The sequence below is a fragment of the Chelonia mydas genome, chromosome 10, assembly GCF_015237465.2.
Source record: "Chelonia mydas isolate rCheMyd1 chromosome 10, rCheMyd1.pri.v2, whole genome shotgun sequence".
In the NCBI taxonomy this organism is placed as follows: Eukaryota; Metazoa; Chordata; order Testudines; family Cheloniidae; genus Chelonia; species Chelonia mydas.
In genome coordinates this window covers 75,531,365-75,555,128 of record NC_051250.2, presented here as the reverse complement: position 1 = coordinate 75,555,128, position 23,764 = coordinate 75,531,365, and the positions used below count along the sequence as shown (strand labels likewise).

Here is a 23,764-nt window from a genome sequence, read left to right as displayed (position 1 = left end):
AGTATCCCTCCAGAATGAAATGAACCAGCAGTATGGTCCAACCATTCGACCCTAGAGTGCTCTATAGATTCTGTCAAAACTTGCGATACATGCTGCCCCATGAAGTGACTTACTTTATCAACTTTGCACTTTATGATGTGTCGGACACACCCACTCCCACCCTCTGTGCTATCAGACCCGTGGGGCATACAAATCAAGAGGTGTCAGTGAAATCACAGCAAAATGAGGTGGTCAGTGTGTGGGGAAATGGTTTGCCTGTTGCCCAAGAAACACGATTTGCTTCCAGAAGAGCCTCTCCTCACCCTTTTTGTCAGTGGCCATGATGAAGCTGTTGTTGCACCTTTGTTTTGCGGGAGATCTTGAGTGTGTCTCTGATGGATGTTGTCATTAACATGTGCGTCACATATGCCTTATACTGCAAGGTAACACCTAACCATGTGTGTCCCGTGTTTTCTAACTTGCAGGGCAACTCGTGCCATAAAAATGTGCCCATTAGACTGGAGGTGGATTGGGTCCATCTGATAGTTTGTTGACTGTATCCAGAGGTTGGATTTTCCTAAGCAATCAGCATTGACCTAACTCTGCTCCCATTTAAGTTATTGGTTAAACTCACAGAAATCCAGGTACATCCCTACTCCAAACATGTCTCTGACATCGTGAGAGTCTGGCTACTCTAAGATTTCATCCTTTCCTTGATATGGCAGTACTTGTACGTGATATTGTAATTCACATCGTAAACCCTCATCAGAAAGGTTCTGGGGCTGGGTATAATTGATCATTCTGAAAAACAAAGTACCTCATCAGCTCTCCAGTAAAAAAAATTTCTCATTTTCTGCATGTAGAGAAGGGTGAGGGGGGGATTTAATAGCAGCCTTCAACTACTTGAAGGGGGGTTCCAAAGAGGATGGAGCTAGGCTGTTCTCAGTGGTGGCAGATGACAGAACAAGGAGTAATGGTCTCAAGTTGCAGTGGGGGAGGTCTAGGTTGGATATTAGGAAACACTGTTTCACTAGGAGGGTGGTGAAGCACTGGAATGGGTTACCTAGGGAGGTGGTGGAATCTCCATCCTTAGAGGTTTTTAAGGTCAGGCTTGACAAAGCCCTGGCTGGGATGATTTAGTTGGTGTTGGTCCTGCTTTGAGCAGGGGGTTGGACTAGATGACCTCCTGAGGTCTCTTCCAACCCTAATCTTCTATGATTCTTCTATGTAATTTGGTCAGCTGAGCTAGAATCAGCATGTCTGTATTAATATCATTATGTACTTACTATATGAGATACATTGACATATCCAGGTGCATTAGATATTTATTTCACTATCCTACATGGCCTGACTCATACTTATGGGGCATTAATTAGGTAGCATCCCTGTGTGAAAAGTTGCCTTAAAAACATGAAAAGCACAGAGCCGTCCCCTCTTTATCTTTACTTGGCTGTCCTACATCACCCTCATGGTTTAAGGTTTATGAAGGACCCCAGTGTAGATCCAGAGATCTGGTCCTTTGCATTCCTGTGTTGTTGATCCTCCTCTCTCTACTTACCTCCTCTACAGTCCTGTGGGCTGGTCTCATAACACTTGCAATAAAGTTGGTTGAAGAGTTTGCCACATTTCCATTATCCATCCAGTTGCGTGCGGTTGTTCAAATGCAGCTGGAAATATATGGCTGCCTGCCGTCCTGCCAAGTTACAAGGAAAGCTGTGTATCAGTCAAGTGCTATCTATCGTTATCAGGTCCACACAAGCAACAGCTTCTCACAGCTCCCACTGTCCGGGAACAGCAAATCGCATCCACTGGGAGCTGCAGAGGGCCATGTCTGCGGATTGTCAACGTATACGAAATGTCTCGCGGCCCACCAGCGGATTACCCTGATGGGCCATGTGCCGAAGGTTGCCGATCCCTGGCTTAGATTATGCTCAGGATTACCAGGCTTCAGAAATTCTCTCCTGCCCCCATTCCTTCTCAGTCAGCAACAACCACCAGCAGTGTCTTTACTGCCTTGGAGAAAGAAGTTCATATCTCCCCTACGTGCAGTATCTGTCACTCCGTTCCAAACCAGACCTGTGAGGTGCCAGAACTCCAGTTTAAAAAGCACCTCATGGAGAAAGCAATGAGGTTCCAGTTGGACTCAGGCTGGGGAGACCCCCTACCCGCCCGTAGCTCAGCCAGAGGCGTCGAAGAGCGTGCCTCCTGTCATGAGGTGTGAAGCTGAAAAGTCGGGGGTCCTTCATCAGGGTTCCACCATGAGAGCAAGGATTAGGGAGAGCACAAAATGTCCTAGTGTTTGCTTATGGGGTGAAATGGTAAAGATTTTTAGTGGTAACTGCTTTAGGCATGTATGTAAAATCGTGACTATCACTACAATCCAAATGCCTTTTCAACTGAAGCATTGGGTTAAATTCTTAAATATTTTTAGGATCATTTAGGTGCAAAAAAAAGTCAAAACTGAATACAGTGGGAGCATTGGCAAAATGTCACATCTGTGCATGCATACAGCAGTTTGCACTTACAGATCAGTGAACCTAAATTCTTGATACATTTATTGTGACCCTAAATTCTTGATAACATAAATGTGGGTTTCTGCTGTTCAGTTAATGGGACCTGCTGAAAATGTGGACTTGAGCACTAGCATCCTGAGCCATTCAGTTCAAATAGTGAAAATGTAATAGATGCTGAGTGTTTGTTACTGAATGTTAGTGTCATCAGCGAGATCCTGATACAATGCCCTGATACTTCCGTGGGCAATAGATCAGGACCTCAAGCATAATCTCGGAGGAACTTGTGGTGAAGGCATGAAACTGGAACTCCGATACCTGGATTCTGTTCCTAGCGCTGCCTTAAGCTTCCAGTGTGAATCTGGGCAAGTCACTGAACTTCTCAGTGCCTCTCTTTTCCCATTTCCAAAATGGGACTCATGGTATATATTTGTTTCACAAGGGTATTATGAAGGTTAATTAATATTTGTAAAGTTATTTGAGATTCTCAAATGGAAGATGCTATAAAATACAGAGTATCCTTGTAATCTGTTAATATTTAAACGTGTTAGTGCAAATACACCAATGTGCCTTGGATAGCTAGGGTTTTATGATGTTGCTTACAACAGGGAAGCTTTTTGGTTTGTGCATTTGCTATTGAACAAGAGTGTTCTGCTGACTAACCAAGCCGATGCCGTACTGACTGAATGCTCTCCTGACTCTCAACGTTCTTTTCCTGTTCAGTTTTTCAGTCAGCCCGGTTTAGCGACATTTTAGCCTTGCAAATGAAATAACGAGCGCCTCTGGTTGTTGTCATTAGAAAATTGGCTGCGATGGGATCATTGGCTCAGCTGCCAAAGAGGATCGCTGTGGGATCTGCAACGGAGATGGCAAAACCTGTAAAGTGGTGAAAGGAGACTTCAACCACACCAAGGGGATGGGTAAGTAGCATTCAGCAAAAGCGCTCTGCCTTCATCTTAACTGCTTAACATGTAGGAGTTAGAGAGCTAGTGATAACTCTTTAAAAGTAGGTGAGTCGCACAGTGTGGCGCCTGATCAAATAGCCATTGTACATGTAAAAAGAAGATTGAAATGGCTATTTTTAGAGGTTGATACACAGGGAGTGTTATGGCTGTCCGTGAGATTTGGCTCTCGCTGACACTGACATAAGTTGGGGGTGAGAGTAGCTCCAGTGTTTACAGTGGAATTACTCTAATTTTCACGAGTATTTCTGACCCCATTTGTTGCCCAGAAGAAATCTGCTAAAATGTTTGAGACGGAATCAGTGGCTAGCTGTACAAGAATAAGATGGTCAAATCTTTAGTTATTCACGACACCTAATCTTATCGCTCAGTTTTTTCAGAGTAATTGTTTAACCTATAAGAGTTCCTACAAGGGTCCAATTCTGTGAGGTGATGAGTCCCTCTTGAGAAGGGGAGTTGAAGATGCTCAGGGCTTCACAGGGTCTGGGCTGTTGGCACTGTGTAATACCTTTTGCCATTCAGTTTCGTTAACCATGTTCCAGTTTTATTAAAGAACTGGTTCAGCGGTGGAATTCCATCTGCAGTCTCTTCCTGTTTGCTAAGATTGGCCATTGCCTCCTTACTGAACCCAAAGAAGTCACACTGTACAGTTCATGTTGAACGTTATAGGTAATTCTGATGTAAAATGAGAGAGAAAAAAATGGTGATAATCATAATGTCTCCTCCTGTGGGAGACAGCTGATTTCAGCATTTAGACTGAAAGCTCCTGGGTGCATCCCGGATGATTCATGTAATGGTCAGGATATCTCCACTTCAGCTAAACCAGGGGGCCCTATTCTCTGAGTATGTATACTGACTTCATGCCAGCAACGTAGAAGCATTGAAATAAGACTGTTTTCAGTCACGCTCAAGCTATGCCCTCTGGTTTTGCACGCCCGTTGTGTGTGAATTAGCCCGTGTTCCTTAGTCACTGTTCCACACTTATGAGAGACCTGTTGCCATTCATCCTGGTCAAGCAACGTGCGAGGGAAATTAGACTTAGGACTCGGAGGCCACTCCAGGAGGGAGGAAGTATTTAGGAAAAATGACTGATATTTGAATGAATATTGCCATCTCCACATGTAGGGAAGCAAAAGCAAAGCACATTCGACAGGTGCTGTTTTGGGACCCAGCTGAGCAAAGCAGTTAAAGATGTCCGTGGAGCACATGCTTGAGTTCCATTGCATTCATTATTAAAGTTAAGTGTGTGCTCGACTGCTTTGGTGAATCAGGGCTTCAAAGCTGGTGCTCTGACTCTCTTTTCTAATTTCTACTACCTCCTTCCCATACTTTTATCTGTGAAGCCAGCTACCACCTCTGAGGTGCAGGTGGAATTGGCAAACTTCATTAATACTTTCTGGAGTTCATTTGTGCACTTCCATTGTCAGGCCGATCTGTAGCATGATTTCCAGCCTGCAGTTTTTACTGCTCTGACCGTTGTGTTTCATTTAGAGTCCAGCTGTTGGTAGTGAGAAGTTTGCATTTTGGCTGTGCGAGACTAAGGAAAAGATTTGCCTTGGTTAACTTTGTTGGCATGCACCTGTGCTTTGAGAGTTGGACTCTGAGAGCATGTCACAAAATATTGCACGCAATTTTTGCAATTAAAAAGGAACAGCATTGGTATAATTTTGCCATACCTCTTATGTCTGTGTTGGAAGTGTACGTTACGTCACTAAATCTATAGCTCATGCCAGTGGTGAAACCACTGCTCCATCTTCTACAACAGTTCCCGATCTGAAGATCAACAAATGTATGCCTCGTTTACAGTTTCACTGCTTCTCTGTCTCCTGCAGGAAATGGGAATTACACCCTGGTCATTTTAGATGGGAAAACCATTCTCCATTTCTGTAGTAGCAGTGCTAGCTGGAAATAAGTATCTCTTAGGTTTCCCTTCAAAAACATCTATCTTTGTTATTTACGGATCAAAATCACTATGAAACCTCATGCAACAAAAAGACTTGACCCAGATAGATGATAAACTTCTGGGTTCCTGCCAGAATTTGAAAGTGGTATAGATCTGCTTTCAATTAGGTAGGCTGCTCTCAATACATGCAGTGACTTTTCCCCGTGGCAGATCTGTAGGAACTGAACGTTCTCTGCTGATTGTCAACCAGATGAGTACAGCGGGGATTCCCCCATCTCTAGAGACGCTAGGTAATCAAAATAGGATGACAGGGCAGATGCGACAGTACCCAGAGGAGATGTTGATCATTAATATTATAATGTACAAACCTTTATTGCACCCTCATTCTTTACTGAATATCTGGAACATGTGAGAGAGAGAGAGACAGACGCATCAATCCTATCTAAAATATTACTTCACCATTGAAAATACTTCATTTGCCCATCTTACATCGTTGTACAAATAAGGATTTTTTCCAGCGATTATACTATGTCCTGACACATACACTAGCTACTTTTTTTCTGCAAAATAGTAGATTAAAACACTATGTGAAAAATAACCCGAAATATTGAGATCTGTGTTGGGCAAAGGCATATCTTCCAGGTTGGAAATCGTATTTGTTTCTGTTTTAAACTATTTCTTACCTGTGTCACTGATAACAGCTCAGACTGTTAAAATTCAAAGAATGTTCAAAATTGTAAAAGTTTTGCTATTTATTCTCTCTGCTTTTACATTTCTCTCAGCATAGACAGTGAAATTAGACATGTTGGTTTCACTTATGGTTCCAGACCCCGATTCCGCTTAAATGTTATGCCCTGTGAGTTAATCTGTGGTGTTCAATGGGACTTCTTATGTGCATAAGTGTTTTGCAGGATCAGGACCTTAGTCAGTTTCACATTCTGTGTCTCATGCACTGGCACAAAGCTGCAGTGTTCAGGTTGCAAACACCACAAGGAAACGTGTATTTGTTTCGGAAAATTCTGTGGATTTTCTTTAAAAATCAGCATCTTAATAATGTTTAAATTCCAAGTTTTTACAAAGCCTAAATTTTGGGCCAAATGTGACTAAGCAGCATGAATCACGATAGCAGAATCAGGGCCTGGATATTGAAATCATTACCGAAGAGAGTGGCAGATCCCTCATTGACTTGGTTTGATTTGGGTCAAGCCCAAAGCCCCTGTGTTAAGTGTGTCGATTTATGATTTCAGAAGAGAATAGCTGTGAAATGTCAAGACGTTGATTGTTAAGAAGTATCAGTTTGAGAATTGCACCTACAACGTTTGGGCCAGATCCTGCAGCTGCTGTGCACGTGGGACTCCGCTGACTGCAGGATCGGTCCCTGTATGTCCTGTGATTGCAAACCATGCTGTTGAGCTCTCTTAACTGGACTAAACCCATGCCAACTCCTTTCTGTTTCTCAGTAACCAATAGTCATTGTAAGAAGGTTTCCACGTGTGTGATGGCAAAAGCAAAGGCTGTTCCCAAGTGTTTCTCGTGTAAGATGCCTGAATGCTGTGTGTGGTGTCAGTGGGTAGCTGTTGTTTGGTGTTGGTTTTCTGTCCTCCTCCTCCTGGCTGGATTGGGTGAGGACACTGCATTGTATAAAAAGCCATGGATACACTTTAAAGCCTTCTACATTCAGCATAACTAACCTGAATTGGAAAGACAGCACGTGGGTCCTTTGCCTTTTAAAGGAGCTGCCTAGCCACCAGAATACCATGTTTGTCAGCCCGCTATCAAGTTCTGCCCCTGTTTCTTCTCTTCCACCCCATCTCTATAGTGCCACAGAGTTTTCAGAGGTTCTGCACACTGGATATTTGTCTCCGCACTAGACCTGTTGGTCCCTCTGTTTCCTGGGAACTAAATTTACCCCGCCCCGCCCCAAAAGCACAAACTTTGTTTTAAAATTCATCTCTGACCTTCTGACATCCCAGATGGTGTTCTGAGTCACGTTCTGCACTTGCGCCAGATCCTCAGTAATGTATACCGGAAGCCAATGGAGCTATGCTGATTTACACCAGCTAAGGGTCTGGCCCTTCTCTTCCTCCTTGTAAGATTCCTGTCCAGATTCCAGTGCCATACAGGTCATACTTAGAGACCTGCCCGATGAGTCATTTTTTCACGTGTGCATCTGTATTGCTCTTCCCTGGCCAGATGAAGATTCCCTCTGTCTTGTGACCCAAAAGAGAAGCTGCGGTTGTTTGGCTTATGTTTTAAGTCAGTACTCCAGATGGCAGTAAATAATTAAATGAACTAGGCCAATTGCTCTTACAATAACTTTTCTTCATGAGCAGTTTCTGTTTTTAATATGGTGACGAAATCAAACATTTTACGCAGGATTTTAACCTTGACAGTAGTGCATTTAAAATAAAAAGAAAATTGAGAGATGGTGCTTTAAGCCTGGGAAGGTTCTTCTCTCAGCATGTGCAAGAAAATTCTGTTAATAGGATATACAGTCAGGTGATGAGAGGCAGACAGAAACACACAGCAGTGGGTGACTTACCAGGTTTCAACCAGCTGTCCTTTATAGGAAGCATTACCACCAAATTGACACTCGGTAGCAATATCAGGAGGCTTTGAAATCTGTCCATGGCTTCACGATGAAATGGTTTGCCTCCAGGCTAGCTACCCCATGGCTGGAAGTAAACAGTGGTGGGTGGGTACTGTGTGAGTAGGTACCTACAATTGGTAATCGCCAGGATTCTCATGCGCGGAAGAAGATAAACTAGTCATTAGTCTTTTATTTTCTTTTATCTTTTATCAGTCTTTTATCAGCAACAAGAATTATATTCTGTACAAAATCTAGTTAGAGGGACGGTGGATTACTGAGAGGATCAGTAATGAAGGTGTGGAGGTTGCCACCTGTAGGCTGACAATTGGAATTCAGCCCTGACCAATAGTGAGGGCAAGTCATTAGCATCTTCTGACTGCTCAAAAAATGAGCTCTTAAGTCTCAGTCTAGTGTCTAATGGATATGTTTCCACAGCAATGCTGCAATAGATACTGAGTAGCACTCTTATCAACGGGAACAAGGACTGAAAGAGCTATGGAGACTGCCCTTGCCACCCCAGGATAGTGGGGATGTCTATGCTGTACATGTTCAGCAGATTAAAAAAGGGGTGCAGTCTTTACAGCTCTCAACTTGGGACCTTGCAGCAGGACAGCGTCTAAAAGTCAGGATAGTGCAGGGGCCTGGGTTTTGTTCTACCCATGCTGTGATACACCCCCATTAGGAAGATACAAAGGTACATTGCTTAGAGATTAGCACTTGCAGCCATGGGGTAACATCTGCTCTACCCGAGAGTTTGTCTTCCAGTAACATCCAAACCAGTTTTGTAGTAATTCAGTTCCACACTGAAATTCGTGCTAACCCTCTCTCTCCTCTCTGGGACTAATAACACTGCCTAACAGTGGGTTCTCCTGTTTGAGCCTGCTTTCCTCTTGCAAATCTCTCCAGTGTTTAAGTGAAGAAACAGTAGCCACCATACGTGTATTAATCTGCTTGATGACAAAGCTGCCTCTTTGTTCTGGTGTCTCTCCTAATACAAGTTCACCATATATCTTGTATCTAGGACTCACTTCAATCCCGGCCTTATGTTGCTGGGACACTGATGTAACACAGATTATCCAGAAAGATTGTTGCATGCCAAATTAGCTGTTCCCAAGGTGGAGCACAGTACGTACAGCTCTAGAAATGACCAAATAATGAAATTCCTCCGGTTATACTTTCCAACCTTCATCTTAAAAGTCTGACTTTTGGATGAAATAACTAGAACCACTGCCTGATTGTTGCCAGATCTCATCAGTCTTTATGCAGCTGCTCACCTAAACAGAATTTTAACTCAACCTTGCAGACCCCAGCATTGCAAAGAGTTACCTGCCCCCAGGTTACCTAACAGATCTTTGACAGTCTTTTGACTCTGGACCAACATTGAGCTTTCTGTTGTGCTTAATAGCTAATGCTTGATAATCTTTCTGGAAATCTGCAGTTTACAATTTGTGATAAAAAACATGCTTCAAAAACCATGGGGATGTTTTTAAGGGGCAATATTCTCCAATATTGGGATTCTAGTCTCTTGAGCAACAACATGTCACTAGCTCTGAAACCCAGCTGGGAGCAATCTGCGTTTATATTTGTGGTGAGTTTGCATGTATGGTGTATTTAGTGCATTTGCAGTAGGATTTTGACCACTGATTTACACAGTGTTGCTGGCTAAGAGCTCCAGACACTTTCGATGGGACATGCCCAAGGAACCTACTCTGTCCCCCGACAGAACATTTCAAAACTACACAAGCATATACCGACGTAGAGCACTACTTGGTTCCCTAAAGAAAACAAAATGTTAATAGTTGGTTCTGGGTCACCCGATCTCAGAAAGCTAGTACAGTAAATTGTTTTGGTTTTTTCTTATTCAGGAGCTGTGAATACAGCCCATGGTGCCATCAGTCAGGATTAGAAATTACATGAGGAGAAAAATCTGGTCTCAGACCAAACTAAATAGTCTTCAGAACTAATACCCTGTTAATAGCTTAAACTCAGCTATTTACCATTTCAAAGGTAATGTACAAGGCAGCGTTTCCACACAGTATTTTCTCGCACCGCAGAGGTGAAATGAGAGCATATTTGTGGCACTAGCAGAACCTCACGAGTAACGCCATGCCTCTCGCACCGCAAAAACAGCGGGACCCGGGCGAGGATACCGCTGCCTTAGGGGTCTGCTCTGAAGCCCCGTGAAATCAATGAGAGCCTTTCCATTAATTTCACTGTTTTTTTTTGGATCTGGTCATTGCCGAAGGTAGTTCTGAGCCTTTGATTTCAAAAATCATCATCATCATCATCATCCACAGTAAATACATCAACAAATACGTGATACTTGGGCATGTTCCAAAGTGGCTTCCTAACATGGTGGCCAGGTGTGTTTCCAGGGTACATTTGCAGTGACATGCTGTCATTAATCACTCTGCTGTGGGCTCGTGTCTGATAGTAATAGTTGGTTGGGTTTGAATGCACATGCATGGGGTGCCACAAGGGAAGTTTGGCATTTTAGAACGTGCTGCTCTTCATGTAATTTATTCCATCCAACAAAAAAACAACTCCCAGCAGGATCCAGCCTAATGTCCGACATCTGTTTTCTTTGATTTTTATAGATTTCACAATTGCTATAAAAGCCAAACCCTGAAGTAGTGAGTATTACTGATGGAGCATGCGTTGTAATTAGCAGAATGGGGAATTCATCAGCCTAACATGAGTGGAGGTTCTTTGTTCAGAATCCTGTTTTCCCTTTATTTTGATTCTCCCTGCAAAGGATGACTGGCTGACTTTCAGAAGTAACCGGAGCAGGGGAGAAGAAAACAAGAGATATGATGCTCTTGGGTGGGGAAATAATGAAAAGGACCCGAGCTGAGGGGAGTGAGGAGAGGTGGTAAAATGACAATACAAATTAGTGTAATGTACCAGAACAATAGGGGCTACCTTAAAAAGATGAGACACTAAGGAGGGAGATGGTTGTCATTGGCCAGATCATCTCCAACCTACCACCAACACCCCAGTGAGAATGTTTTGTACAGGTGATCTAAAAGGGGTTGGGAGTGGGAAGGAATCCATGTGCCCCATTAATCTGGTGGCTATGCAGCTGCTTCATTGACACTACTGTGGTTGGTTAAGCCAATGGGCTGAAGCCCCTGTGCAAACCCATAAGTGAAAAGCTTGCAGGCAGGGGTTAGGTGTGTGGGATCTATATAGTGATGGATTCACCAGCCACATCCAGGCCACATCCCCAGGATACTGCCTCCACAGTCCATGCAGCCACAGAGAGAGGCCCTTTGTTCTGTGGTGTGTCGCTCTCTCTCACTTGCTCAGTCCAGAACAAAGCAGAACCATGGGAGTTCAGCTGCATTTAACAAAAAAAAAACCAAAGTACTGCCGAATTCTAAAGGAATAGACCCAAACACTACTCTTACACTACTGATTCTCCAGCATTGTCCTATTTTTATAGGGGCAGGTCTGGAATAGGGCCATCTCACTTAGCTTATTCTGTATGCTTTACCTTCCCTTTTCTGTTATATGTACTATTTAGTGTTTTAAAAGAAGGTGAGAAGAGCCAAAGAAGGAGACAAGTTACACACTGAAAAATAAACCATCTTGCTAATTAAAAAGAATCAAATCCTAGTCACGGTGGTTTCCAAGGTAGTCTCATTGCTTCATATTTGACACTGGTATTAGTAGCTTGCATGATGACAGGTTTCAGAGTTGTAGCCGTGTTAGTCTGTATCAGCAAAAAGAATGAGAAGTCCTTGTGGCACCTTAGAGACTAACAAATTTATTTGCTCATAAGCTTTCATGGGCTAAAACCCACTTCATCAGATGCATGGAGTGGAAAATACAGTAGGAAGATAGACAGATATACAGAGAACGTGAAAAGATAATTGATTTGTCTCATTAGAGTTGGTAAGGCAACCCGCATCTTTTCATGTTCTCTGTGTGTATATATATATATCTTCCTACTGTATTTTCCGCTCCATGCATCTGATGAAGTGGGTTTTAGCCCACAAAAGCTTATGCTCAAATAAATTTGTTAGTCTCTAAGGTGCCACAAGTACTCCTTGTTCTTTTTGGTATTAGTAGATAGTTTGCTTTTTGCCTATCACTTAGACTAAAGATAGGGCTGAGCCTCGAAGTTTGAAGCAGAGCCCACACATGAATGACTCCAAAGGTCAAGAGTGCCGCTGTCTTGAGGTTTTGGTTTTTGCCCATCTCTAAATTGAACCAGAACATTTTTGAGGGGGTTTTAAAAGCAATAAATAAGCCACATGTAACTTACAAGTATCATTTTTTATGTTTTTACAATAATGTTTATGTTCTCTGATAAACAAACAATTAACCCTTATGGAGCAGAGTTGTAATTTTAGAAGGATAAAAACCAGTTGTGTTCTATAGAAATTTCATAGGATTCTATAGAAATTTCTCTACAAACCTAGAGGGTCAGATGCCCAGATGATTTAAATTGGCATAGTTCAGGGATCCGGCCCATAGAAAGTAATGATGCATGAGATCAGTCCTAGAGATTTTTTTTTAAAAAACTGTCCTGTAGAATTAAATCCTGGTTGTAGAATTCTGCAGCTTGGTTTAAAAGTTCTAAAGGAAGGAGGTTGTCGTCGATTAAATTATATAGAACTGTTTCATAAGGACAGACATGCAAGTAAAAGCAAATAGATTTATACCAGTTTTCATCATTGACTCCTGCAATGTTTTAGTTTTAGCAGTCTCCCAGATAGCTCATTCTTTTGAATGATCATGCAGGTTATATCCCAAAGAAAGCTTTTTCAGAACAGCTGACACCAATGTTTTCATTTCAAAGCACTGACACTTCTCTTCCCATGATGTGCATTGTAACTACTGGCAAGCACACCTTTGCTTCAGCTTCCAGTAGGATCTGAACGTATTCCGGTAGATGCCGCACATGAACAAAAATGATGCAAGGGAACAGATTTAATAGACCCAGCCACAAGCCAGAACAGTTGCAATTAAGGAATACATACACATTTCCCCCTCTCCTCAAGCTGTAATGATTAGCCCTGGCTTGAAACTTGGCTGCCAAAACAGCTACTACCTTTCGAGTGTTTCCCAACCATTACAAAAGCTGGAGCGGAGTTGATTTTTTGGGGGATGATACTAAATTACAGAATGCCTCTGGCTGGCTGTGGGATACTCTCATCCATGTGCCCTTTTGTTGCCCTAGGTTATATTGAAGCAGCTGTGATCCCTGCGGGTGCTCGACGGATCCGAGTGGTGGAGGATAAACCTGCCCACAGTTTTCTGGGTAAAAAAGAAAAATGCTTTGATTCTAAACTCAGTGTATTCTTCTGTTACGCTAGCTTTTGTCTAAATGATCAATAGGAGTAGTTAGGCCACAGGGTTCATCATTTGCAGGAATTGCCTGCTAACGTTTCTTTCTTATTGCGATGTCTCACCATTTCTGTGGCGGTTTGCTCAGCGTGTTAATATCGGACAGCCATGGGGGGGTGTTCATCCTGAAGGAATCCCAGAGCATTTTTACATGCGTAGACGAGTCCCTGACATGCACTTTGCTCTGGGGTGGAATAGAGGAGCTGTCTAATAGCACGCAACAACAGTTTAGGGGGAGGAGTATGGAAGAATGGGGCGTTCAGATGAAACAGCAGCCATTCAGGTAGGAAGAGCGTAGCACCCAGTTCAAGCAAGTAGTGAGGCAGGACAATGCAGCTGACTCCCCCAAAACACTTACCCCAGGGCCACTCCCTGCAGTACGAGGTTGTCATTTTGCTTTACATCCAAGACCCAGCCCTGCTTAGCTTGTGATGAGCCCACAGGCCGAGATGGGCTGGCTGCAGCCATCAATCCAGTGCTAATATTATTTATTCTAAATTTCTGTGAGGCAGCCAACTGAAATAATGGGCTTAATCCTCCCCTCATTTACACTCCTGCAGTTCCACTGAAGTCAGTGGCATTGCACCTGTGGAAGGGAAAGGAAGATCTGGCCCTGTGGGAGCCCAGGATATTTGCAGGGTCAGCAAATTCATTATAAAATTATTAACCCCTACAGTTAGGGCTGTGCAGTTTCCTTGTAAATTATAGCTAACTGTAGAGGTAGATACGCTATAGTTACGTCTACTACGGTACATATATGGCCCCATCCTCATAGTATCATCCTCGTATCACAAACGTTAATGCATTTATCCTCAGAACACCCCGTGAGGTAAGGAAGTGTTGCAATCCCCATTGCACAGATGGAGAACTGAGGAACAGAAAGACTAAGTGGCTTGCCCAAGGCCTCACAAGAAGTCTGTGGCAGAGTAGGGGATTGAATCCAAGTCTCTGGCTGGCACTCTAATCACCGGACCTTCCTTCCTCTCATCCAAACATATAGATAGATAGGTTCATGGCCACGTGGAAACACTGTTGCAAGCAAGGTAACAAGCTGAGCTGAGCTTTTCACTGTTTTACACTGTGCCACAATTTCATGTCACGTTAAGGCAGGAGAAGAGAACAATCAAAGCCGTCTCTTATATTTGTTGAACCTTTGTGGTTTAAAATTCCGAGCAGGTTCACCTCAGGATCTTTGTTGCTATCGATAAGCATCTACGCCCCCTGAATCCTTTATTTTCTGTCTATTTACCCATCATTTTATCTGGCTCCCCTCAGCACAATAACTGAGTGCTTCCATTAGGGCCCGGTCCTGTAGCCTTTCCTCACCAGAGTATTCCCATTTGGGATAAACTGGGTTTAATGGTTGTTTGGGTCTTACTCCGACCACTCAGTGTGTTACCACCTTACTTAGATATTGTACCCCTTTCCCATCCACATGTTCTGTCTCTTCCAGGGTGAGCTCTTCGGCGCAGGGACTGTGCCCTCTCTGATTTTGGGTGCTACCGGAACAAATAATAGAGAATGGTAGTAACTCCACATAGGCGAATGACCATTTTACGCCCTCTTTTTTACAGAAGGTGGAACTAAGGCACACAGAGGTGATGTGACTCTTGCCACGGCCACAAAGTGAGTCAGTGGCAGAGCTGCAAATGGAACCCAGGTCTCCTGACTCTCATGTGCTCCTTCATCACAACCCTTTTTCTTAGATGCCAATTAGTTGCAAATATTAGGATACAAGATGCTGCAGAAAGCTTTCGCAGGCTGATTGTGTCTTAGGATTTTTGCACTAGTTCTCCTATTTTCCTGCGATGGCACCAGAATTGGCAAGGAACACTCAGCAAGAGTGCTTCTCCTGGGCTGTCACCCCATCTGCCCTATCTACCTTCTTGAATACATACCACGTGATGAATAAAGCTAAAATGCAATTAAGAAAAAAACAGCCCCTGTCGTTCAACTCTGAGGTGGGCTGTGCCTTGTATTATAAAACCGGCATTTGTGCCACCATTCCTTTGTAGGAAGCATGTGTCACTGTTGCTATTATTTCTGCTCATGTGGCAGCCGGTTTTCTGGAAGAAGATTACGCCTACACATAAGATGTTTGACATATCGAACCATTGGTGGAACAATAAGAGCCGGTGTTTCCTCGAGCTTTGCAAATACTGGGCTTTTGGAAGCCAGTCTTGTTTGATTGTTTCCATGGGATTCACATAGAATGTTTATCAGGGAGGTTTAGTTTTATCCACTGGAGTTCTAGTACTGAGAAGCTTGCACTGAATATGTAGGGCTAAAGTCGGTCCTCAGTTACAATGCTGTAACCCTGCTTACTTGCACAGATGTAACCTCAACAAGTGCTACACCAATAGGCTTGGCTACGACTGAGAGCAAATTTTGCCCCTGCATGCATCTACCTTATCTAAAGATAAGAAATACAGTTCAGCTAAAATGAGACTGGTTCCTTCCCACAGATCTTCCTCCAAAACTTGAACCAGTCCAGTTTTGAGATTCATAAAGGTCCAAGCAACTTTTCCTGACGTATTTTCCATTTTTGCACATCTCTGGCCTCCTGCGCGTGGGAGCAGGAATGCTGAGACACCTCGAGACAGGGATCTTCCCACAATACTTGCAGTCCAGTTTTGCAGAGTGGGTTTAAATGTCTGTGCCTTTACATAAAGGGACGAGAGAGTTTTCCCCCAGCTGCAGTGCATGATGATGCTCTTGCTACACTGAAGTTTCCCAATATGGTTTCAGCTCTGTAGTTCATGTTCAGTAACCAGAAGGATCTTACTGTGTCTTCCAAAGCTGTCTGTCTCCAATGTCCGTGATCAGACAGGAAGAAATGGGCAGTGCCTTGTTAATCTAAACCCAAGGATAGCAACAGCAAGTCTCCAACAAGATAACAATTGGGGAATCAAATTCCAGGCACTGTAGCTTTAATAAGGCACAACGGCTCTGCACTCATTCCAACACAGGGTCTAACTTTGGAAAGATTCCCTGTGTTAGTTTCACTCATAAAGCGTAGTCCAATCAGGACTCGTTTCCACTCAGGGTTGGGTGCAGCACTGTGGAACCCTGCTTAATTTGGAATCATTATTCCATTTGCTGGGAGCAGTTCCGGAATAATTTCCCTCCACCTACATTCAACCCACGCTGGCTGGCTGGCTCGGCTGGCTTTCTTGCTAAAGAACCACCTTGAACAGGAAACGCCTCGGCGGCTTGCATCCATGAGCTCGGAAGTGAGTTGGAGGAACTGCGAGTGGAAATAAAGATCTGACTGGATGCCAGGTTTAGGATTAGGTTGATTAGTCAGTTCCTGTCTTCCAGCCTGAAAGGAAAAGAGAAGTTAAGGGCTTTTTGGTTTTGTTTAATCCTCTACTGTATGATGTTAAGCCTCAAAACCTGCACATGAGACAAAGCAAATGCCTGCTACCTCCTGAGTGAAACCCATCCCAGTGGTAGTCTGACCTAGCTACTTACAGTTAACCATTCCTGTAGACACATTCCCTCTCTCCCAGAGATCACAATGTTAGAGAGACAAGACATGAGATTCAGGTCAGGTGAAGAGACTTGGTTTGGTGATTGGTGAGACATTTCTGGTGCAATGGGAAGAAGCTGGAGGTTTTTGATGCTTGTGAATAATTGACTTGATATTGAGAGGCAGCATGATCCCATGGATAGTGCACTGAACTAGGAGTCAGGAGACAATGAGTTAGATTCACTGTCCTTGTTCTGGACCCTTTGAGCTGTAGTCTGGCCACAACTGCAAGTTGAGAATTCCCCTAAACGAAGGAAATTGTAAGCCGCTGCTGGACTAGAACCTGGGACCATGGGGGTTCTGAGCCACTGACCATCCGCATCGCCACTGGATGCTTAGGCTTGGTTTCCCCTTGAGGACCCCATGAATCTGGGTTCTGCAGGAAGTCCTGCCCAGCAGGATCTGAATGGTGGCCCCTTCCAGCTCACTGAGTGGCTGCTGCTAGTTTTTAAACCAGGAAGCCATCATTGAGAGCTGTCTGAGCAACCACACAGACTGCCTGCCTGCTTCCGCTCCAGACCCTGCTTGCTGTAGATCCTAAACTCCAGCTTCTGAGCCTGGTTTGTTCTCGACTTTGCTATTTGCTTGCTGTCTGTAACCTGGCACCTGGCCTGACTTCCTGATATCCTGATTCTGCTGTTCACCTCCCACCTTCAAGTTGGTGCCTGACCCCCAACTTCCTGCTATCCTGACCTGCCTTGACACTGACCCCACTACTCAGTTTCTGACTGCAACTTAGCAACTGACCAGTGCCCACGGCCTGGCCCTGACAGGAATTCACATTTGGTGTAAAGCTGGCAGAGCTGACTCCATAAACCATCTGCCACTCCCACCTTGGTGAAGGGTCAGGGTCAGAGGTGGAGTTATGTTACTGTTATTCACAGCAGGCATATCATCCTGGGAGTACCACAGCCAACTGCCATAAATTAGAGTAACCTTTAGGCTGCTCTAGTTTACACTGAGGACAGGGCTGACTGAGGATCAGGGAACCATAATCTGTTTCCTGATTGAGCTCTCCTGTCCACACTATCAAGCAGATCTTGGCAGAGAAGAGAATCTACCCCCTCAGTTCTGTTCACAGCTCTGACCTGCTCGGTGACCCTGTACACAAATTCTTCACCTCTCTATGACTCAGTGTTCCTGTCTGCAAAATGGAAATAAGGATACGTCCCCTCCTTTGCAAAATGTTTTGAGAATCCCTGCTTGCAAAACACTTCATGCGGTAAGAGCTACATGTTTTTTGCTGTTCCTTAGAACTCGTTTTGCTTGGATGCTAGCAAGCGGGGATCAAAGCCTGCCAACCGTAAGACTCCCTCAAGTAAGACATGGCCATTCCCTAGATGGAAGACCCCAGAGATTAAGCATGGAGTGCTGATGTTTCAGCAAGGGGCAATCTTCCCTCTGAATCAGAACTGATCCCTAGTCTTCGGGAGCTCAGCATGCTGCCTTTCTGCTCATTAAAGCTCTCATGGATCTTTTCACAAGAGTAGGCATGCTTGTCTCTGTATCTTAGTAAGTAGCCATCTTACAATAGAGATCATTCCATTCCACCCATGACTTTAGTTGGATACAATGTTATCCCTGAGCTGGTCCTGTTCAGGGCTGCTCAGAGCCATTGCTTATGCCAGTTTCAGTCTGCAGCAGCATTGGATGCTTTCTGGTGGTGGGTAAAGTGGTCCCTCAGCGGCATTCTGGGGCTTCATAAAGTTTTCTGGGGTTTGCAGAAGGCACTTTGTAAATCGGTGAGCAAGAATGTCATGGGGTTAGACAAACAAGCCACGGAGAGTCTTGTTGAGCTGTGCTGCTTGCAACACATAAATACCAAGAGCTAAGTGTGCCCTTTCGATCTATGCATGGAAGGAACCGGTCTTGTGAGAATCTTGTACTCCAGTCGGGGAGTTGGGGGTGGGCCTCAGTAACTACAACCCCTCCACTTACCTTGGATCCTTTGGGGCTGAGCAGTGGACAGTCCATGGTGGTAGTGAGTACATGGGGTGGCAGGCAGGGTCAGGGGAGATGTACATTTTTCCTCCTCCCCACAGAGCTCAGACCAGAAATGTAATACAGCCTAAGGTTGCGCCTTTCCGTGGCCCCTCTTTTAGGACAGGGATCCTCTTGTGGTGGGGGTGGGGCGTTGTGGCCAGCTGGAAAAGCTATTATAACACACTCCACTGTAGAGCATGCCAGGGACCCAGAGAAAGTGTTGAGGCACCAGCCCTCTTCCTGGATCTCTTTCAACCTTCTCCAGATTCTCTGGATCCATGAGGCCAGACCTATTGCCAGCTCCACCAGGAGAGTAAACTCTGCGCCCTGTCAGAACACTTTGGTAAGAATCCCCATGAAGGAGAACCTCACAGAAATTTCCTCCTGCTCAGCCCCTCCTGTGCGAGGGGGCAATCTGGCCTCTAGTTTCTTGAAGCACACCTCTTAGTAATAGCCGTATTTTGGACATCAAATGTTGCCTGACTACTGAGCAGCCACAGGCAAGAGCAGGTCTATAGGCAGTGGTCTCATGTCATTACAAACATGACTCATGCTAGATTAATGCCCGCACTCCCAAAAATCAAGTCAGCCATGTCTTGCCATTGACGGGGAGGTTCATGTCCTGACCTTCTAAGCATATTAAAGAACAACATGGAATGTAACGAAGGCTTCCAGAGCTTGCTAGTTGGTGGGGCCTGATCCAAAACCCAAGCAAGCAAGTGGGAGCCTTTCCATTGATTCAACTGTGTTTTGGGTCACACCCCTGCTCATTTAGTTAATTAGAAGCAAGAGTCATAATTTTGACAGAAAGTTAATAAACTGGGTCTCAATCACTAATGGTTAAGAAAATGTTATTAAAGAACAGTCTGGCCAGGAGACACAGTTAACCTTGAAATTAGAAAACTGTCCAGTGGGTGAAAAACACCCGCAGACTACTCTGCTCAATAATACCCAGTATCTGGATGGGCAAAACAGTTTGGATACATGGCACTTGAATCTCCACAGAGATTGTGGCCTGGAATTTTCTTCCCATAAAATCAGGCTTTTCCAGCTTGCTCCTCTACTTCTCGATACGTTTGCTTTCATCCCCAAATCCTTGGAATAACATTCCCTCCCCAGTAATCTGGAAGTCTCAAAAATTAATTTGAAAAGCTGCAGTTGTTCAACATCCCCACGGACGGAGTCGTCTTTCAGTAGCTGGAGAGTTGAAGTAGCATTTGTACATACAGTAGCCTTTTCTGGAAGGAAATAGATGAAATTCCAAATACCTTTGCCTCTAAATAGTAGTTTTAAATGACTGACTTCCTGCTGTCTTGCTTTTACAACTGGGTTATTTTATGGAGAAGTTTTCTTTATGGTGCTGTCCTGATGTACACAACCCTTCCATTAATTTCAGTGGGATATGAAAGGGAAACAGGTTTGGACCCCTAGGATATGTCTACATAGCACACTGAACCTTGGGTGTTTTATCCCTGTGTAGAGATACTTTCTGAGACTTGGGTCCAGGCCCTGTTATTCTGCAGTGTGGACGTAGGTCAAGCTGCAGACCTGAATCAGAAGGTCTGCATGGTGCAGCCATTAGCATGGCTCTGAGATCCAGGTCTACGATGCAACGTGGATGCTCAAGCATGGGCTTGGAAACACCGACTCCACAAGGCCGGGTCCCACAGACCCAGACTTAGTGTGCAGCATAGGTATAACCTCAGAGCTGTGGGGTATTTGTTGACTGATGGAGGCCTTGTTGATTTGCGGTTAATCCGTAAAAGGACCTGATGCTAATCCCATCAATGTAAAGGGAAGGACTTTGATGGGGCTTTAGATCAGGCCCCAAATTAATAAACTGAGTCCCTGTATCCAGCCTTGGTGTATTGTGCCCAGACATGAGAGTATATACATCAGTCTGGACACAATACTGGAGCTCAGTGAGAGATTTCACCTAGTAAACCTACAGGGCTTTAGGCTCTGGCTAAAACAGCACTTCTCTGTCCATCCAAATGGATGCTTGTGCTCACAAGGCATATGGGCACATCCATATTTAGCCCTGACAGGACTGTCAAAGGTCTAGCCCTGCACAGCATTTGCACACATGCACACCTCACAAAGATTTTCAAAAGGGGTTTTGGTGTACCAGGCTATTTTATCACCTGCTGTGTCTGCACCTTTACAGCCTGACCTGCTTCCATCAAGACCAAGAGTTGCCAAGGCATCACTTGCCTTAGCTCCCTATGTTGCAGGCCTGAGAGCAGACAGGACATCCGGCTTGATGCGGAACATAAGCTTGATGTAGATGGAATGGCTGGAAGCCACTTCTCTGTTTCCCTGATGGTGGGTCTGCCAGGACCAAAATGGCCTCTGAAGTAATTTAGAGCAGCCTAAGGGCAACTCTAAATTGTGCTAGCTGGAATGGTCCCATAAGGGTCCCGCGCCTGGCTGAGGATTGGGCAGAACACCGTACACGCCATCTCCTCCTGCCCCCGACACACTTTGACCCCTCCCTTATGATTCAGCTCTAAGAATTGGGTTAAAGAATCCATCCAACATCTTCATTATGGAAGCCCCAAATAAACTAAAAAAATATATATATATATATATATATTCTTTGCCGCTTGCAAATCTCATAACCAACGCAGCATGTTTTGTTACCCTTTTGCCCAAGGAAGTTTTAGGAAATTATTTTTCAAAAGTTAATTCTTTTGGAAAAACTTTAAAAATTACTAGGGGAAAATTGGGTTTCTGCACTTAGGAGGAAAGGTAAGAGTTGAGTGAAAGATGAGTGCTCTGAAAATGGTTGGAGTTCTGAATACATTTCACTGTTTACTGATGTCAGCAGGAATTTCTTGGGACCCGACTGCTAAACTGCCAGACTTCAATCAGTTGCAAGATGGGCAGACTAGATAATAATGTACAAGTCTTGTCTCATAAACCAGGAGTCTGTTTAAAGCCAGCAGTGTTTTGATTCTTTTTCACTCTACAGCTGCCAATTTCCATAGCTTTGAAAGTGTGACACAGCAAGTCTGCAAGCTTCAAGGAGAGCATGAGATTAGTTTATGGCTGGTTTGCAAGCCTCAGACAATCAAAGGGGATCAAATAGCTATTCCGTTCTATCCAGGTCTTATACTGTGCTTGTTGCTTTGGTATCCGAGTGTCTAGATTTATCTAATCTACCGGCATCAATAAGCTTTCAAAGGTTATGAAACGAGTGCTTAGACTTGAGTGTAATCTTTATAAAGATATAGTTGCTTTGGGTGGAGGAAACATTAATTTCCAAAATCCCAAATGACAGAAGATTGCTTTCTAGAACAGTTTCGTTACTAGTGCTATTTTAAAATTTACATATATATATTTTAAAGGTAAAGCAATGTTACAGTTTGTTTATATACACATACGTATATAAATAAATGTAATGATGCTGTACATCAAAATGTAGCTTTATTACTAATAACATATTAGATTATTATTGAAATAATTATATGCATCTGATTGACTGTTCACTAACTATCCTCTCTGTTTACTGTTTGCACTTCACTCAGCTTGAACAAGAAAAATGAGCTCGTAAGTTCCATTCTTTTCCTAGTCAGAATCTAGTCACTTTAGCATTCTTGTGCCCTAGCACAATGCTCCAATACTCCAAGGTTATGTTTAAAGCCAAGTGAAAGCTCGTCTCATTGAAAGTTAATAGAAAATTTCCTAGTAATCCCAGTTGGTTTTACAGAAGAGAAATGTTGGACATAAACTTTTGTGACAATATCCCTTTAATATGTATGTTCTCCTGATATGCATTAAGTAGGAGATAAATTGTATGTTGCTCATGTTGGTGAGAACTCATTCTCTCACTACGGATTGCAGTGGGATGACTGGAGGTAGGAGTCCCCTAATGTAAGTTAGAGTTGGGCCATCTAGCCTGGTACTAGTAGTATCTTTACAAGGACACCATGTAATCATTCTTCCTTCCGTTTCATTTGTAAACTGATGCTGCACAGAACTGCTCCCTACTCCCGCCCCTCGCCCCCCTTTAATTTCCTGGCAGTGGAGTGACAGAGAAAATGTCTCGATGTTTAGAATCCAGAGGACTTTGATTCATTAGAAATCAGATCCGAAAAATTTTAAGGTAGCAAAACTTCAGCATTTCCAGCTTACATGACATTAATGTTACATGATAGCAATTGTAATGTGATTCGAGATGCCTTCCTACACTGTAATGCTGAATGTTCACAGTTTGGCTACCTTGTAACTCCTCAGCTAAAAGTAAATACTTTATTTTTCCTTTAAACTTCCATCTGGTACAAGGCTACTGCATCTTGCAGTTGAAGTGGGCTGGAGCTGAATCACTGTGGGTCTGTCTTTTAATTATGGAATTGCTTTCATTTCCTTCCATGGTGTTTGATTCTTTCCAGCTTTAAAAGATTCCAGTAAGAGATCCATTAACAGCGACTGGAAAATTGAGCTTCCTGGCGAGTTTCAGATCGCAGGCACTACTGTCCGGTACGTGCGAAGGGGTCTATGGGAGAAAATGTCTGCCAAAGGACCAACTAAAATACCACTGCACTTGATGGTAACTTTATATCCTTTGTTTATGTTTCTTAAGTGATGCAACATAAAGGGTTTATATCCAAGCTCACAGTTCAACTTAAACTATTTGCTTCCTCCCCAGGGTTTTAAGGAAAATCTATTGCTTCTCCCTCTGATTTCTTTTGCAGGGTTACAGGGGCAACACTTACATCTCACTTAAGGTCTATTTTGTGTCAGCTTGCAGTCTCTGTAGAAGCTTCATACTGTGATGTACATTACATAATGAGACATAAAGAAACTGGTATGGACCCGGTTTTTCAAGGGCTTCTGTGTTTTGTGCACATAACTATTTGCACATGTAAAAGGACATTGGCTCAACTTCCTAGTTGACTCACACCAGTGTATGTTTCTCTGTTTAAATTACCTTTTTCTCACACAGGT

The 23,764-nt window shown here is 43.7% G+C and overlaps 1 protein-coding gene across 2 annotated transcripts in view; it reads left to right on the top strand.

Annotated features, from left to right (window-relative positions):
* Window positions 1-23,764, top strand: part of ADAMTS17 (ADAM metallopeptidase with thrombospondin type 1 motif 17) — a 252,091-nt gene that overhangs the window by 161,667 nt on the left and 66,660 nt on the right. Inside the window, exons 15-18 of one of the 2 annotated variants that reach the window (XM_037911106.2) lie at window positions 3,289-3,409; window positions 6,815-6,889; window positions 13,133-13,213; window positions 23,209-23,366. In XM_037911106.2, the coding sequence (XP_037767034.1) occupies window positions 3,289-3,409; window positions 6,815-6,889; window positions 13,133-13,213; window positions 23,209-23,366 (435 nt within the window). The remainder of the gene's footprint in view (window positions 1-3,288; window positions 3,410-6,814; window positions 6,890-13,132; window positions 13,214-23,208; window positions 23,367-23,764) is intronic. The other variant, XM_037911107.2, reaches the window with a different exon arrangement.